We start from the raw sequence: 14,850 nt of genomic DNA on the forward strand, positions 1-14,850 counted from the left end.
AGGGTCCGAGACTCCGAGAGAGGGTCCGAGACTCCGAGAGAGGGTCCGAGACTCCGAGAGAGGGTCCGAGACACCGAGAGAGGGTCCGAGACCTCCGAGAGAGGGTCCGAGACTCCGAGAGAGAGAGAGAGAGAGAGACCGAGAGAGAGAGAGAGAGACCGAGACACCGAGAGAGAGAGAGAGAGAGAGAGAGAGAGAGACCGGAGAGAGAGAGACCGGAGAGAGACCGAGAGAGAGAGACCGAGAGAGAGGGAGCGAGACTCCGAGAGAGGGTCCGAGACTCCGAGAGAGAGACCGAGACTCCGAGAGAGAGACCGAGACTCCGAGAGAGGGTCCGAGACCCTCCGAGAGAGGGTCCCGAGACTCCGAGAGAGTGTCCGAGACTCCGAGAGAGGGTCCGAGACTCCGAGAGAGCCTCCGAGGAGCCGAGAGTGAGACGAGACTCCGACCGAGAGAGAGACCGAGACTCCGAGAGAGGGTCCGAGACTCCGAGAGAGGGTCCGAGACTCCGAGAGAGGGTCCGAGACTCCGAGAGAGGGTCGAGACTCCGAGAGAGGGTCCGAGACTCCGAGAGAGAGACCGAGACTTCCGAGAGTGAGACCGAGACTACCCGAGAGAGAGACCGGACCGAGACTCCGAGAGAGGGTCCGAGACTCCGAGAGAGGGTCCGAGACTCCGAGAGAGGGTCCGAGACTCCGAGAGAGAGTCCGAGACTCCGAGAGAGAGACCGAGACTCCGAGAGTGAGACCGAGACTCCGAGAGAGAGACCGAGACGCCGAGAGAGGGTCCGAGACTCCGAGAGAGGGTCCGAGACTCCGAGAGAGAGACCGAGACTCCGAGAGAGGGTCCGAGACTCCGAGAGAGGGTCCGAGACTCGAGAGAGGGTTCGAAGCTCCGAGAGAGGGTCCGAGACTCCGAGAGAGGGTCACCGAGACTCCGAGAGAGGGTCCCGAGACCTCCGAGAGAGGGTCCGAGACTCCGAGACCGAGACTCCGAGAGAGAGACCGAGACTCCGAGAGAGGGTCCGAGACTCCGAGAGAGGGTCCGAGACTCCGAGAGAGAGACCGAGACTCCGAGAGAGAGACCGAGACTCCGAGAGAGGGTCCGAGACTCCGAGAGAGAGACCGAGACTCCGAGAGAGAGGGTCCGATACTCCGAGAGAGGATCCCGAGACCTCCGAGAGAGGGTCCGAGACTCCGAGAGAGGGTCCGAGACTCCGAGAGAGAGACCGAGACTTCCGAGAGAGAGGGTCCCGAGACTCCGAGAGAGGGTCCGAGACTCCGAGAGAGGGTCCCGAGACTCCGAGAGAGGGGTCCGAGACTCCGAGAGAGGGACCGAGACTCTGAGAGAGGGTCCGAGACTCCGAGAGAGCCTCCGAGAGCCGAGAGTGAGAAAAGCGAGTTGAGACGTACGGCTGCGTTGGAAGAGAGGGTGATGGAGGTAGAATTAGGGACTGCTTCCCCAGTCACACGTAACTCACCGGTCGATAGATGTGCCAACGTGGAGTCCACATCGAGACGGTCTGAGGTTGATTTCTGAGGCATCGCAGGCGCTGAAAGGGAGGTGGGGCGAGGTTTTAAATATCACAGTCAACTGAGACCCACATCTATCACGTCTAGGGCCATTCAGGCCCTCTCCTCCTCGAGCCTGTTACACAGGAACAGGAGGATCCCATTCAGCCCCATCCTCCTCCTCGAGCCTGTTACACAGGAACAGGAGGATCCCATTCAGCCCCCTCCTCGAGCCTGTTACACAGGAACAGGAGGATCCCATTCAGCCTCCTCCTCGAGCCTGTTACACAGGAACAGGAGGATCCCATTCAGCCCCCTCCTCGAGCCCGTTACACAGGAACAGGAGGATCCCATTCAGCCCCCTCCTCGAGCCTGTTACACAGGAACAGGAGGATCCCATTCAGCCTCCTCCTCGAGCCTGTTACACAGGAACAGGAGGATCCCATTCAGCCCCCTCCTCGAGCCTGTTACACAGGAACAGGAGGATCCCATTCAGCCCCCTCCTCCTCGAGCCTGTTACACAGGAACAGGAGGATCCCATTCAGCCCCCTCCTCGAGCCTGTTACACAGGAACAGGAGGATCCCATTCAGCCCCCTCCTCCTCGAGCCTGTTACACAGGAACAGGAGGATCCCATTCAGCCTCCTCCTCCTCCTCGAGCCTGTTACACAGGAACAGGAGGATCCCATTCAGCCCCCTCCTCGAGCCTGTTACACAGGAACAGGAGGATCCCATTCAGCCCCCTCCTCCTCGAGCCTGTTACACAGGAACAGGAGGATCCCATTCAGCCCCCTCCTCCTCCTCGAGCCTGTTACACAGGAACAGGAGGATCCCATTCAGCCCCCTCCTCCTCCTCGAGCCTGTTGCACAGGAACAGGAGGATCCCATTCAGCCCCCTCCTCGAGCCTGTTACACAGGAACAGGAGGATCCCATTCAGCACCTCCCCCTCCTCGAGCCTGTTACACAGGAACAGGAGGATCCCATTCAGTCTCCTCCTCCTCCTCGAGCCTGTTACACAGGAACAGGAGGATCCCATTCAGCACCTCCCCCTCCTCGAGCCTGTTACACAGGAACTGGAGGATCCCATTCAGCCCCCTCCTCCTCGAGCCTGTTACACAGGAACAGGAGGATCCCATTCAGCCCCCTCCTCCTCCTCCTCGAGCCTGTTACACAGGAACAGGAGGATCCCATTCAGCCTCCTCCTCGAGCCTGTTACACAGGAACAGGAGGATCCCATTCAGCCCCCTCTTCCTCCTCGAGCCTGTTACACAGGAACAGGAGGATCCCATTCAGCCCCCTCCTCGAGCCTGTTACACAGGAACAGGAGGATCCCATTCAGCCCCTCCTCCTCAAGCCTGTTACACAGGAACAGGAGGATCCCATTCAGCCCCTCCTCCTCAAGCCTGTTACACACAAATGGTTTACCCTGAATCCTCAGACTGTGAGGTCACGTTGCCCCCTCCCCCCTCTCAATCGCTAGCCGTCCCGATAATAATCTGCCTTCCTTTTTTATCTACCAAAGTGGATGACCTCACACTTAGCCGACTTAAACTGCACCTGCCGCTAATCTGCCCACTGAACTTGTCCAAATCGCACTGAGGTATCTCTGCATCCTCCTCACAGCTCACCCTTGGGAGTTTAGAAGGACGGGAGTTGCTCTGAGTGAAACACGTGGGATTCGCAGGGAGGGTTTGAGGAGGGAGCTGGTGGAACAAAGAGAATTACAGCACAGGAACAGGCCCTTCGGCCCACCCAGCCTGCGCCGATCCAGATCCTTTATCTAAAACTGTCGCCTATATTCCAAGAATCTACGGGTAGGCTTGCGCAGAGAGCCGGGGACCGGAGATGTCATCTCGGAGCGAGGGGGGTGGCCTGTTTGAGACGGAGATGAGCAGGAAACCCTTCGCTCGGAAGGGGTTCGAATCTGCGCAATACCACAGAGAGCTGTAGGGGGGCCGGGGCATCGGAGTGTGTCGGAGGGAGAGGTTCGTGGTCAGTGAGGGGATTGAGGGTTCCCGGGGGAAATGGTGGGGGGGGGGGACGGCTGCGCGGGTAACTCACCGTGAGGGCTAGAACGACATCGTCGAACCAGGTTCACGACCCGAGCCATCATTCGCTACTCCAAGAAACGCAAAACAGTTACAACGGCATTAATGGCTCGGTCGCGATCGCCCCAGCGTTATCCGCCTCCTCAGCGACCCTCAACGCCCCTGACGCACCCCCCTCAGCACTGACCCTCTCGCAGTGCGGCGCTCCCTCAGCACTGACCCTCCCGCAGTGCGGCGCTCCCTCAGCACTGAGCCTCCCGCAGTGCGGCGCTCCCTCAGCACTGACCCTCCCACAGTGCGGCGCTCCCTCAGCACTGACCCTCCCACAGTGCGGCGCTCCCTCAGCACTGACCCTCCCACAGTGCGGAGCTCCCTCAGCACTGACCCTCCCACAGTGCGGCACTCCCTCAGCACTGACCCTCCCACAGTGCGGAGCTCCCTCAGCACTGACCCTCCCACAGTGCCGCGCTTCCCTCAGCACTGAGCCTCCCGCAGTGCGGCGCTCCCTCAGCACTGACCCTCCCACAGTGCGGAGCTCCCTCAGCACTGACCCTCCCACAGTGCGGAGCTCCCTCAGCACCGACCCTCCCACAGTGCGGAGCTCCCTCAGCACTGACCCTCCCACAGTGCGGCGCTCCCTCAGCACTGACCCTCCCACAGTGCGGTGCTCCCTCAGCACTGACCTTCCCACAGTGCGGCGCTCCCTCAGCACTGACCCTCCCACAGTGCGGCGCTCCCTCAGCACTGACCCTCCCACAGTGCGGAGCTCCCTCGGCACTGACCCTCCCACAGTGCGGCGCTCCCTCGGCACTGACCCTCCCACAGTGCGGTGCTCCCTCAGCACTGACCCTCCAACAGTGCGGCACTCCCTCAGCACTGACCCTCCCACAGTGCGGCACTCCCCTCAGCACTGACCCTCCCACAGTGCGGCGCTCCCTCAGCACTGACCCTCCCACAGTGCGGCGCTCCCTCAGCACCGACCCTCCCACAGTGCGGTGCTCCCTCAGCACTGACCCTCCCACAGTGCGGCGATCCCTCGGCACTGACCCTCCCACAGTGCGGTGCTCCCTCAGCACTGACCCTCCCACAGTGCGGCACTCCCTCAGCACTGACCCTCCCACGGGGCGGCGCTCCCTCAGCACTGACCCTCCCACAGTGCGGCGCTCCCTCAGCACTGACCCTCCCACAGTGCGGAGCTCCCTCAGCACCGACCCTCCCACAGTGCGGAGCTCCCACAGCACTGACCCTCCCACAGTGCGGCACTCCCTCAGCACTGACCCTCCCACAGTGCGGCACTCCCTCAGCACTGACCCCTCCCACAGTGCGGCGCTCCCTCAGCACTGACCCTCCCACAGTACGGAGCTCCCTCAGCACTGACCCTCCCACAGTGCGGAGCTCCCTCAGCACCGACCCTCCCACAGTGCGGAGCTCCCTCAGCACTGACCCTCCCACAGTGCGGCGCTCCCTCAGCACTGACCCTCCCACAGTGCGGAGCTCCCTCAGCACTGACCCTCCCACAGTGCGGCGCTCCCTCAGCACTGACCCTCCCACAGTGCGGAGCTCCCTCAGCACTGACCTTCCCACAGTGCGGCGCTCCCTCAGCACTGACCCTCCCACTGTGCGGAGCTCCCTCAGCACTGACCCTCCCACAGTGCGGAGCTCCCTCAGCACCGACCCTCCCACAGTGCGGCGCTCCCTCAGCACTGACCCTCGCACAGTGCGGCGCTCCCTCAGCACTGACCCTCGCACAGTGCGGCGCTCCCTCAGCACTGACCCTCCCACAGTGCGGCGCTCCCTCAGCCCACCCTGCTATCCAGTTAGTACTCCTATCCCCCCCGCATCTCTTCCATTATTGATCCAATTTCCCCTCATTCCCCCCGGGACGGTTCTTGGTGACTCACCATCTTCTCAAAGTTGACCAGATTATTTACAAATGTTTTATTGCCCTCCTGAATGAAGGTCATATCTGCAAATAAAAAGACAATTGGAGCTTTACTCTGTATCTAACCCCGTGGTGTACCTGTCCTGGGAGTGTTTGATGGGGACAGTGTAGAGGGAGCTTTACTCTGTATCTAACCCCGTGCTGTACCTGTCCTGGAAGTGTTTGATGGGGACAGTGTAGAGGGAGCTTTACTCTGTATCTAACCCCGTGCTGTACCTGTCCTGGGAGTGTTTGATGGGGACAGTGTAGAGGGAGCTTTACTCTGTATCTAACCCCGTGCTGTACCTGTCCTGGGAGTGTTTGATGGGGACAGTGTAGAGGGAGCTTTACTCTGTACCTAACCCCGTGCTGTACCTGTCCTGGGAGTGTTTGATGGGGACAGTGTAGAGGGAGCTTTACTCTATATCTAACCCCGTGCTGTACCTGTCCTGGGAGTGTTTGATGGGGACAGTGTAGAGGGAGCTTTACTCTGTATCTAACCCCGTGCTGTACCTGTCCTGGAAGTGTTTGATGGGGACAGTGTAGAGGGAGCTTTATTCTGTATCTAACCCCGTGCTGTACCTGTCCTGGGAGTGTTTGATGGGGACAGTGTAGAGGGAGCTTTACTCTGTATCTAACCCCATGCTGTACCTGTCCTGGGAGTGTTTGATGGGGACAGTGTAGAGGGAACTTCACTCTGTATCTAACCCCGTGCTGTACCTGTCCTGGGAGTGTTTGATGGGGACAGTGTAGAGGGAGCTTTACTCTGTACCTAACCCCGTGCTGTACCTGTCCTGGGAGTGTTTGATGGGGACAGTGTAGAGGGAGCTTTACTCTATATCTAACCCCGTGCTGTACCTGTCCTGGGAGTGTTTGATGGGGACAGTGTAGAGGGAGCTTTACTCTGTATCTAACCCCGTGCTGTACCTGTCCTGGGAGTGTTTGATGGGGACAGTGTAGAGGGAGCTTTACTCTGTATCTAACCCCGTGGTGTACCTGTCCTGGGAGTGTTTGATGGGGACAGTGTAGAGGGAGCTTTACTCTGTATCTAACCCCGTGCTGTACCTGTCCTGGGGGTGTTTGATGGGGACAGTGTAGAGGGAGCTTTACTCTGTATCTAACCCCGTGCTGTACCTGTCCTGGGAGTGTTTGATGGGGACAGTGTAGAGGGAGCTTTACTCTGTATCTAACCCCGTGCTGTACCTGTCCTGGGAGTGTTTGATGGGGACAGTGTAGAGGTAGCTTTATTCTGTATCTAACCCGTGCTGTACCTGTCCTGGGAGTGTTTGATGGGGACAGTGCAGAGGGAGCTTTATTCTGTATCGAACCCCATGCTGTACCTGTCCTGGGAGTGTTTGATGGGGACAGTGTAGAGGGAGCTTTACTCTGTATCTAACCCCGTGCTGTACCTGTCCTGGGAGTGTTTGATGGGGACAGTGTAGAGGGAGCTTTACTCTGTATCTAACCCCGTGCTGTACCTGTCCTGGGAGTGCTTCATGGGGACAGTGTAGAGGGAGCTTTACTCTGTATCTAACCCCGTGCTGTACCTGTCCTGGGAGTGTTTGATGGGGACAGTGTAGAGGGAGCTTTACCCTGTACCTAACCCCGTGCTGTACCTGTCCTGGGAGTGTTTGATGGGAACAGTGTAGAGGGAGTTTTACTCTGTATCTAACCCCGTGCTGTACCCGTCCTGGGAGTGTTTGATGGGGACAGTGTAGAGGGAGCTTTACTCTGTATCTAACCCCGTGCTGTACCTGTCCTGGGAGTGATTGATGGGGACAGTGTAGAGGCAGCTTTACTCTGTATCTAACCCGTGCTGTACCTGTCCTGGGAGTGTTTGATGGGGACAGTGCAGAGGGAGCTTTACTCTGTATCAAACCCCATGCTGTACCTGTCCTGGGAGTGTTTGATGGGGACAGTGTAGAGGGAGCTTTACTCTGTATCTAACCCCGTGCTGTACCTGTCCTGGGAGTGTTTGATGGGGACAGTGTAGAGGGAGCTTTACTCTGTATCTAACCCCGTGCTGTACCTGTCCTGGGAGTGTTTGATGGGGACAGTGTAGAGGGAGCTTTACTCTGTATCTAACCCCGTGCTGTACCTGTCCTGGGAGTGTTTGATGGGGACAGTGTAGTGGGAGCTTTACTCTGTATCTAACCCCGTGCTGTACCTGTCCTGGGAGTGTTTGATGGGGACAGTGTAGAGGGAGCTTTAGTCTGTATCTAACCCCGTGCTGTACCTGTCCTGGGAGTGTTTGATGTGGACAGTGTAGAGGGAGCTTTACTCTGTATCTAACCCCGTGCTGTACCTGTCCTGGGAGTGTTTGATGGGGACAGTGTAGAGAGAGCTTTACTCTGTATCTAACCCCGTGCTGTACCTGTCCTGGGAGTGTTTGATGGGGACAGTGTAGAGGGAGCTTTACTCTGTATCTAACCCCGTGCTGTACCTGTTCTGGGAGTGTTTGATGGGGACAGTGTAGAGGGAGCTTTACTCTGTATCTAACCCCGTGCTGTACCTGTCCTGGGAGTGTTTGATGGGGACAGTGTACAGGGAGCTTTACTCTGTATCTAACACCGTGCTGTACCTGTCCTGGGAGTGTTTGATGGGGACAGTGTAGCGGGAGCTTTACTCTGTATCTAACCCCGTGCTGTACCTGTCCTGGGAGTGTTTGATGGGGACAGTGTAGAGGGAGCTTTACTCTGTATCTAACCCCGTGCTGTACCTGTCCTGGGAGTGTTTGATGGGGACAGTGTAGAGGGAGCTTTACTCTGTATCTAACCCCGTGCTGTACCTGTCCTGGGAGTGTTTGATGGGGACAGTGTAGAGGGAGCTTTACTCTGTATCTAACCCCGTGCTGTACCTGTCCTGGGAGTGTTTGATGGGGACAGTGTAGAGGGAGCTTTACCCTGTATCTAACCCCGTGCTGTACCTGTCCTGGGAGTGTTTGATGGGGACAGTGTAGAGGGAGCTTTACTCTGTATCTAACCCCGTGCTGTACCTGTCCTGGGAGTGTTTGATGGGGACAGTGTAGAGGGAGCTTTTCTCTGTATCTAACCCCGTGCTGTACCTGTCCTGGGAGTGTTTGATGGGGACAGTGTAGAGGGAGCTTTACTCTGTATCTAACCCCGTGCTGTACCTGTCCTGGGAGTGTTTGATGGGGACAGTGTAGAGGGAGCTTTACCCTGTATCTAACCCCGTGCTGTACCTGTCCTGGGAGTGTTTGATGGGGACAGTGTAGAGGGAGCTTTACCCTGTATCTAACCCCGTGCTGTACCTGTCCTGGGAGTGTTTGATGGGGACAGTGTAGAGGGAGCTTTACTCTGTATCTAACCCCGTGCTGTACCTGTCCTGGGAGTGTTTGATGGGGACAGTGTAGAGGGAGCTTTACTCTGTATCTAACCCCGTGCTGTACCTGTCCTGGGAGTGTTTGATGGGGACAGTGCAGAGGGAGCTTTACTCTGTATCTAACTCCGTGCTGTACCTGTCCTGGGAGTGTTTGATGGGGACAGTGTAGAGGGAGCTTTACTCTGTATCTAACCCCGTGCTGTACCTGTCCTGGGGGTGTTTGATGGGGACAGTGTAGAGGGAGCTTTACTCTGTATCTAACCCCGTGCTGTACCTGTCCTGGGAGTGTTTGATGGGGACAGTGTAGAGGGAGCTTTACTCTGTATCTAACCCCGTGCTGTACCTGTCCTGGGAGTGTTTGATGGGGACAGTGTAGAGGGAGCTTTACTCTGTATCTAACCCCGTGCTGTACCTGTCCTGGGAGTGTTTGATGGGGACAGTGCAGAGGGAGCTTTACTCTGTATCTAACTCCGTGCTGTACCTGTCCTGGGAGTGTTTGATGGGGACAGTGTAGAGGGAGCTTTACTCTGTATCTAACCCCGTGCTGTACCTGTCCTGGGAGTGTTTGATGGGGACAGTGTAGAGGGAGCTTTACTCTGTATCTAACCCCGTGCTGTACCTGTCCTGGGAGTGTTTGATGGGGACAGTGTAGAGGGAGCTTTACTCTGTGTCTAACCCCGTGCTGTACCTGTCCTGGGAGTGTTTGATGGGGACAGTGTAGAGGGAGCTTTACTCTGTATCTAACCCCGTGCTGTACCTGTCCTGGGGCCAGGAGTAGAACTGGTTAGAAACGGCCGGAAACCCACCTTTGAGAAGGAGCGGCAGGAAGGGGAGGAACGGAGTGTTCAGCTTGCGGATGATCTGCCTGTAGACCCTGTGGTTGCGTGTGGGGTCCTGTCGGCCAAAAGGGAAAGGCTCGTTACGAGTGATCGCTGTTCCTCTGCCTGCCTCGCTGTGTTGCCAACCTTTCCTGGCCCCGTACGTCTGTCCCGCTGCGCAAGTAGAACGAAGGAGAGCTCGCAAGGGTCAGCGAGGGAGAGCTCACCACCTCCGACACCCTTTCACATTGGGACACTGTGGCGGTATCCACTTAAATTTAAAGGGTGATCGGACCTGACGCGATATTAAGTCATGTATTTAACCCGATATTAAAAACTGATGACTGATCGCAGTTATCGCAATAATGTTTTTTGTTATGTATTATCTTTGAAAGAGTGCAGGTGCAGTGAACTAATTAAGTCTCGTGGCCTTGTCTGGCAAACGCTCTGCCAACAACTAAGGGAGGATATCACTTGTAGATTGGCCTTGCCACTATGGGGGGGCTACTGCTTGTCAGGAAACACTGCCAAAAAGGGAGGCTAGTGATTTTCTGGAGATAGCTACCGGAGGTGTCAACTCTCTTGTCGTGCTCTTGACGTGGCATCTAGCGGCTCCCTCGCTGTGCACCCTGACAAAGGAAGGTTCAGACTTGGAGGTAGCTCCAACACGTTTATTAAACTATCCACAATTCTCCCACTTGGATTCGACGCTCCTGTTCATCCTGCTATCGCTACTCAGACTGACGAACCAGTCTGCTACCATCCACGTGGTGGGTGCGATGTTCAATCAACCCCGTGTCTGTACTCGCTGAGAGTCTCCACTGGAAAGAGGCTGAGCATGTGTGCTGTGTCCTTTTATATGGGTTGGTGTAATGCCCTCCTGTGGTAGTGTCACCGCTGTGTGTATCGTGACTGCCCATTGGTCGTGTCCTATCTTACTGACCTATTGGTTGACGGTGTGTCATGTCTCTGGTGCTCCCTCTAGTGTCTAGCTAGGTGTAGTGTATGTACATTAACCCCTTGTGTACTTACAGTAATGCATATCACCACATCCCCCCTTTTTTCGTGTTACATATTTTCTGTACAGTGTTAAAGAAAATTGAACAAACTAGGTAGATGAGTGATACTCTGTACAAGTTATGATAACAGTGATCATTAAACAATAAGTCCAAATTATATGCATGGGCGGGATTCTCCGACCCCCCGCCGGGTCGGAGAATCACTGGGGGCTGGCGTGAATCCCGCCCCCGCCGGTTGCCAAATTCTCCGGCACCGGATATTCGGCGGGGGGCGGGGAATCGCGCCGCGCCGGTTGGCGGGGGCCCCCCCCGGCGATTCTCCGGCCCGCGATGGGCCGAAGTCCCGCTGCTGGAATGCCTGTCCCGCCGGCGTGGATTAAACCACCTACCTTACCGGCGGGACAAGGCGGCGCGGGCGGGCTCCGGGGTCCTGTGGGGGGCCCGGGCGATCTGGCCCCGGGGGGGGGGGTGCCCCCACGGTGGCCTGGCCCGCGATCGGGGGGCCCACCGATCCGCGGGCGGGCCTGTGCCCGTGGGGGCGCTCTTTCCCTTCCGCCTTCGCCACGGTCTCCACCACGGCGGAGGCGGAAGAGACCCCCCCCCCCTCCACTGCGCATGCGCGGGGATGCCGTGAGCGGCCGCTGACGCTCCCGCGCATGCGCCCCCTGGCGATGTCATTTCCGCGCCAGCTGGCGGGGCGGAAATCAGTCCGGCGCGGGCCTAGCCCCTCAAGGTTGGGGCTCGGCCCCTCAAGATGCGGAGGATTCCGCACCTTTGGGTCGGCGAGATGCCGGACTGATTCGCGCCATTTTTGGCGCCTGTCGGCGGACATCGCTCCGATATCGGAGAATCCCGCCCCTCGAGTCCAAAGTTCATTAATTATTATGGTCGAGTGGCTTTCTTGTTTGTTTGGTGAGTTGGTGGCGGGATTGCATTGTATTACGGTGATGTAGCTCACCACATCAACCTCGTATCTTTAGGAACCGGTGCCCCGCTACGCCTCCCTGCAACTAAGGCGTTGGATAGTTGGATAGTGAAGAAGGTTATCTAGGATTGCAACGGGATCTTGATCAATTAGGCCAGTGGGCCGACGAATGGCAGATGGAGTTTAATTTAGATAAATGTGAGGTGATGCATTTTGGCAGATCGAATCAGGCCAGGACCTACTCAGTTAATGGTATGGCGTTGGGGAGAGTTATAGAACAAAGAGATCTAGGAGTACAGGTTCATAGCTCCTTGAAGGTGGAGTCGCAGGTGGACAGGGTGGTGAAGGAGGCATTCGGCATGCTTGGTTTCATTGGTCAGAACATTGAATACAGGAGTTGGGACGTCTTGTTGAAGTTGTACAAGACATTGGTACGGCCACACTTGGAATACTGTGTGCAGTTCTGGTCACCCTATTATAGAAAGGATATTATTAAACTGGAAAGAGTGCAGAAAAGATTTACTAGGATGTTACCGGGACTTGATGGTTTGAGTTATAAGGAGAGGCTGGATAGACTGGGACTTTTTTCCCTGGAGCGTAGGAGGCTTAGGGGTGATCTTATAGAGGTCACTAAAATAATGAGGGGCATAGATAAGGTAGATAGTCAACATCTTTTCCCAAAGGTAGGGGAGTCTAAAACTAGAGGGCATAGGTTTAAGGTGAGAGGGGAGCGATTCAGAAGGGCCCAGAGGGGCAATTTCTTCACTCAGAGGGTAGTGAGTGTCTGGAATGGGCTGCCAGAGGTAGTAGTAGAGGCGGGTACAATTGTGTCTTTTAAAAAGCATTTAGATAGTTACATGGGTAAGATGGGTATAGACGGTTATGGGCCAAGTGCGGGCAACTGGGACTAGCTTAATGGTCAAAACTGGGCGGCATGGACTGGTTGGGCCGAAGGGCCTGTTTCCATGCTGTAAACTTCTATGATTCTAAGGCCTTGCCAGCCAAGAGAGAGAGAGACTGTCCCTCGCTCGAAATAACTGTGGGGAGTTAACTTGTTTCTCAGAAGCAGGGGCCGTGTTGAAACTCCCCTTGAACTCCCCAGCTCTCCCCGAGCGTTAAAAAAACAACACAGCTGCGAAAGTTAGAGTTTCGCTTGGAGAGCTGTTTAGGATATTACTGGGTGTTTAAACTGCGAGCTCGACTCGTGGAACACAGAACACGGAACACGGAACGTCACAGCGCAGTACAGGCCCTTCGGCCCTCGATGTTGCGCCGACCTGTGAAACCACTCTAAAGCCCATCTACACTATTCCCTTAACGTCCATATGTCTATCCAATGACCATTCGAATGCCCTTAGTGTTGGCGAGTCCACTTCCGTTGCAGGCAGGGCATTCCACGCCCTTACTACTCTCTGAGTAAAGAACCTGCCTCTGACGTCTGTCCTATATCTATCTCCCCTCAATTTAAAGCTACGTCCCCTCGTGCTGGACATCACCATCCGAGGGAAAAGGCTCTCACTGTCCACCCTATCCAATCCTCTGATCATCTTGTATGCCTCAATTAAGTCACCTCTTCACCTTCTTCGCTCTAACGAAAACAGCCTCCAGCCTTTCCTCATCAGATCTTCCCTCCATACCAGGCAACATCCTGGTGAATCTCCTCCGCACCCTTTCCAAAGCTTCCACATCCTTCCTATAATGCGGCGACCAGAATTGCACGCAATACTCCAAATGCGGCCGCACCAGGGTTTTGTACAGCTGCAACATGACCTTGTGGCTCCGAAACTCAATCCCTCCACCAATAAAAGCTAACACACCGTATGCCTCCTTAACAACCCTCTCAACCTGGGTGGCAACTTTCAGGGATCTATGTACATGGACACCGAGATCTCTCTGCTCATCCACACTGCCAAGAATCTTCCCATTAGCCCAGTACTCTGTCTTCCTGTTATTCCTTCCAAAATGAATCACCTCACACTTTTCGGCATTAAACTCCATTTGCCGCCTCTCAGCCCAGCGCTGCAGCTTATCTAAGTCCCTCTGTAACTTGTAACATCCTTCCGCACTGTCCACAACTCCACCGACTTTAGTGCCATCTGCGAATTTACTCACCCATCCTTCTGCGCCCGCCTCCAGGTCATTGATAAAAATGACAAACAGCAGTGGCCCCAAAGCAGATCCTTGTGGTACACCACTGGTAACTGGACTCCAGTCTGAACACTTCCCATCAACCACCACCCTTTGCCTTCTTCCAGCTAGCCAATTTCTGATCCAAACTGCTAAATCACCCTGAATCCCCAGCCTCCGTATTTTCTGCAGTAGCCTCTTGATTTGAGCATCGAATTCCGAGGCTACGAGTCGTTGTAAGTATGGAATGTTGGTAGCTGAAGCAATGAGATGTAGTTAAGAAGGTCACAGGATAACTCATCACTTATACTGTATCTGTCAAACTGTATCATTTATCAAAATACTTCTGTTACCCAGTATTCTTTAAATAAATTGCGTAAATATTTTACCATTCAGACCCGTGTCTGTTTTAATAAATAAGAACCAAGAAAATTACAGCACAATAACAGGCCCTTCGGCCCTCCCAGTCTGCGCCGATCCCAGATCCTTTATCTAAACCTGTCGCCTATTTTCCAAGGATCTACTTCCCTCTGTTCCCCGCCCGTTCATATATCTGTCTAGATGCATCTTGAATGATGCTATCGTGCCCGCCTCTACCACCTCCGCTGGCAAAGTGTTCCAGGCACCCACCACCCTCTGCGTAAAAAAACTTTCCACGCACATCTCCCTTAAACTTTCCCCCTCTCACCTTGAAATCGGGACCCCTTGTAATTGACACCCCCACTCTTGGAAAAAGCTTGTTGCTACCCACCCTGTCCAGGCCTCTCATAATTTTGTGGACCTCAATCAGGTCCCCCCTCAACCTCCGTCTTTCCAACGAAAACAATCCTAATCTACTCGACCTTTCTTCATAGCGAGCGCCGTCCGTACCAGGCAACATCCTGGTGAACCTCCTCTGCACCCTCTCTACAGCATCCTTCTGGTAACGTGGCGACCAGAACTGCACGCAGTATTCCAATTGTGGCCTCACCAGAGTCCTATACAACTGTAACATGACCTGCCGACTCTTGTACTCAATACCCCGTCCGATGAAGGCAAGCATGCTGTATGCCTTCTTGACCACTCTATCGACCTGCGTTGCCACCTTCAGGGTACAATGGACCTGAACTCCCAGATCTCTCTGTGCACCAATTTTCCCC

At 55.5% G+C, this 14,850-nt stretch overlaps 1 protein-coding gene across 1 annotated transcript in view; it reads right to left on the reverse strand.

Annotated features, from left to right (window-relative positions):
- Positions 1-1,412: 1,412 nt before the first annotated feature.
- The window catches only part of LOC140407064 (rap guanine nucleotide exchange factor 3-like), a gene marked incomplete at its 3' end in the record, with an annotated part of 28,982 nt that continues 15,544 nt past the window's right edge, over positions 1,413-14,850 (reverse strand). Inside the window, exons 6-9 of the mRNA XM_072494817.1 lie at positions 9,629-9,716; positions 5,461-5,525; positions 3,573-3,627; positions 1,413-1,552 (exon numbers count right to left, since the gene is read on the reverse strand). Of these exons, the coding sequence (XP_072350918.1) occupies positions 1,413-1,552; positions 3,573-3,627; positions 5,461-5,525; positions 9,629-9,716 (348 nt within the window). The remainder of the gene's footprint in view (positions 1,553-3,572; positions 3,628-5,460; positions 5,526-9,628; positions 9,717-14,850) is intronic.

This window comes from Scyliorhinus torazame, unplaced genomic scaffold (assembly GCF_047496885.1).
Source record: "Scyliorhinus torazame isolate Kashiwa2021f unplaced genomic scaffold, sScyTor2.1 scaffold_1124, whole genome shotgun sequence".
Classification (NCBI taxonomy): Eukaryota; Metazoa; Chordata; class Chondrichthyes; order Carcharhiniformes; family Scyliorhinidae; genus Scyliorhinus; species Scyliorhinus torazame.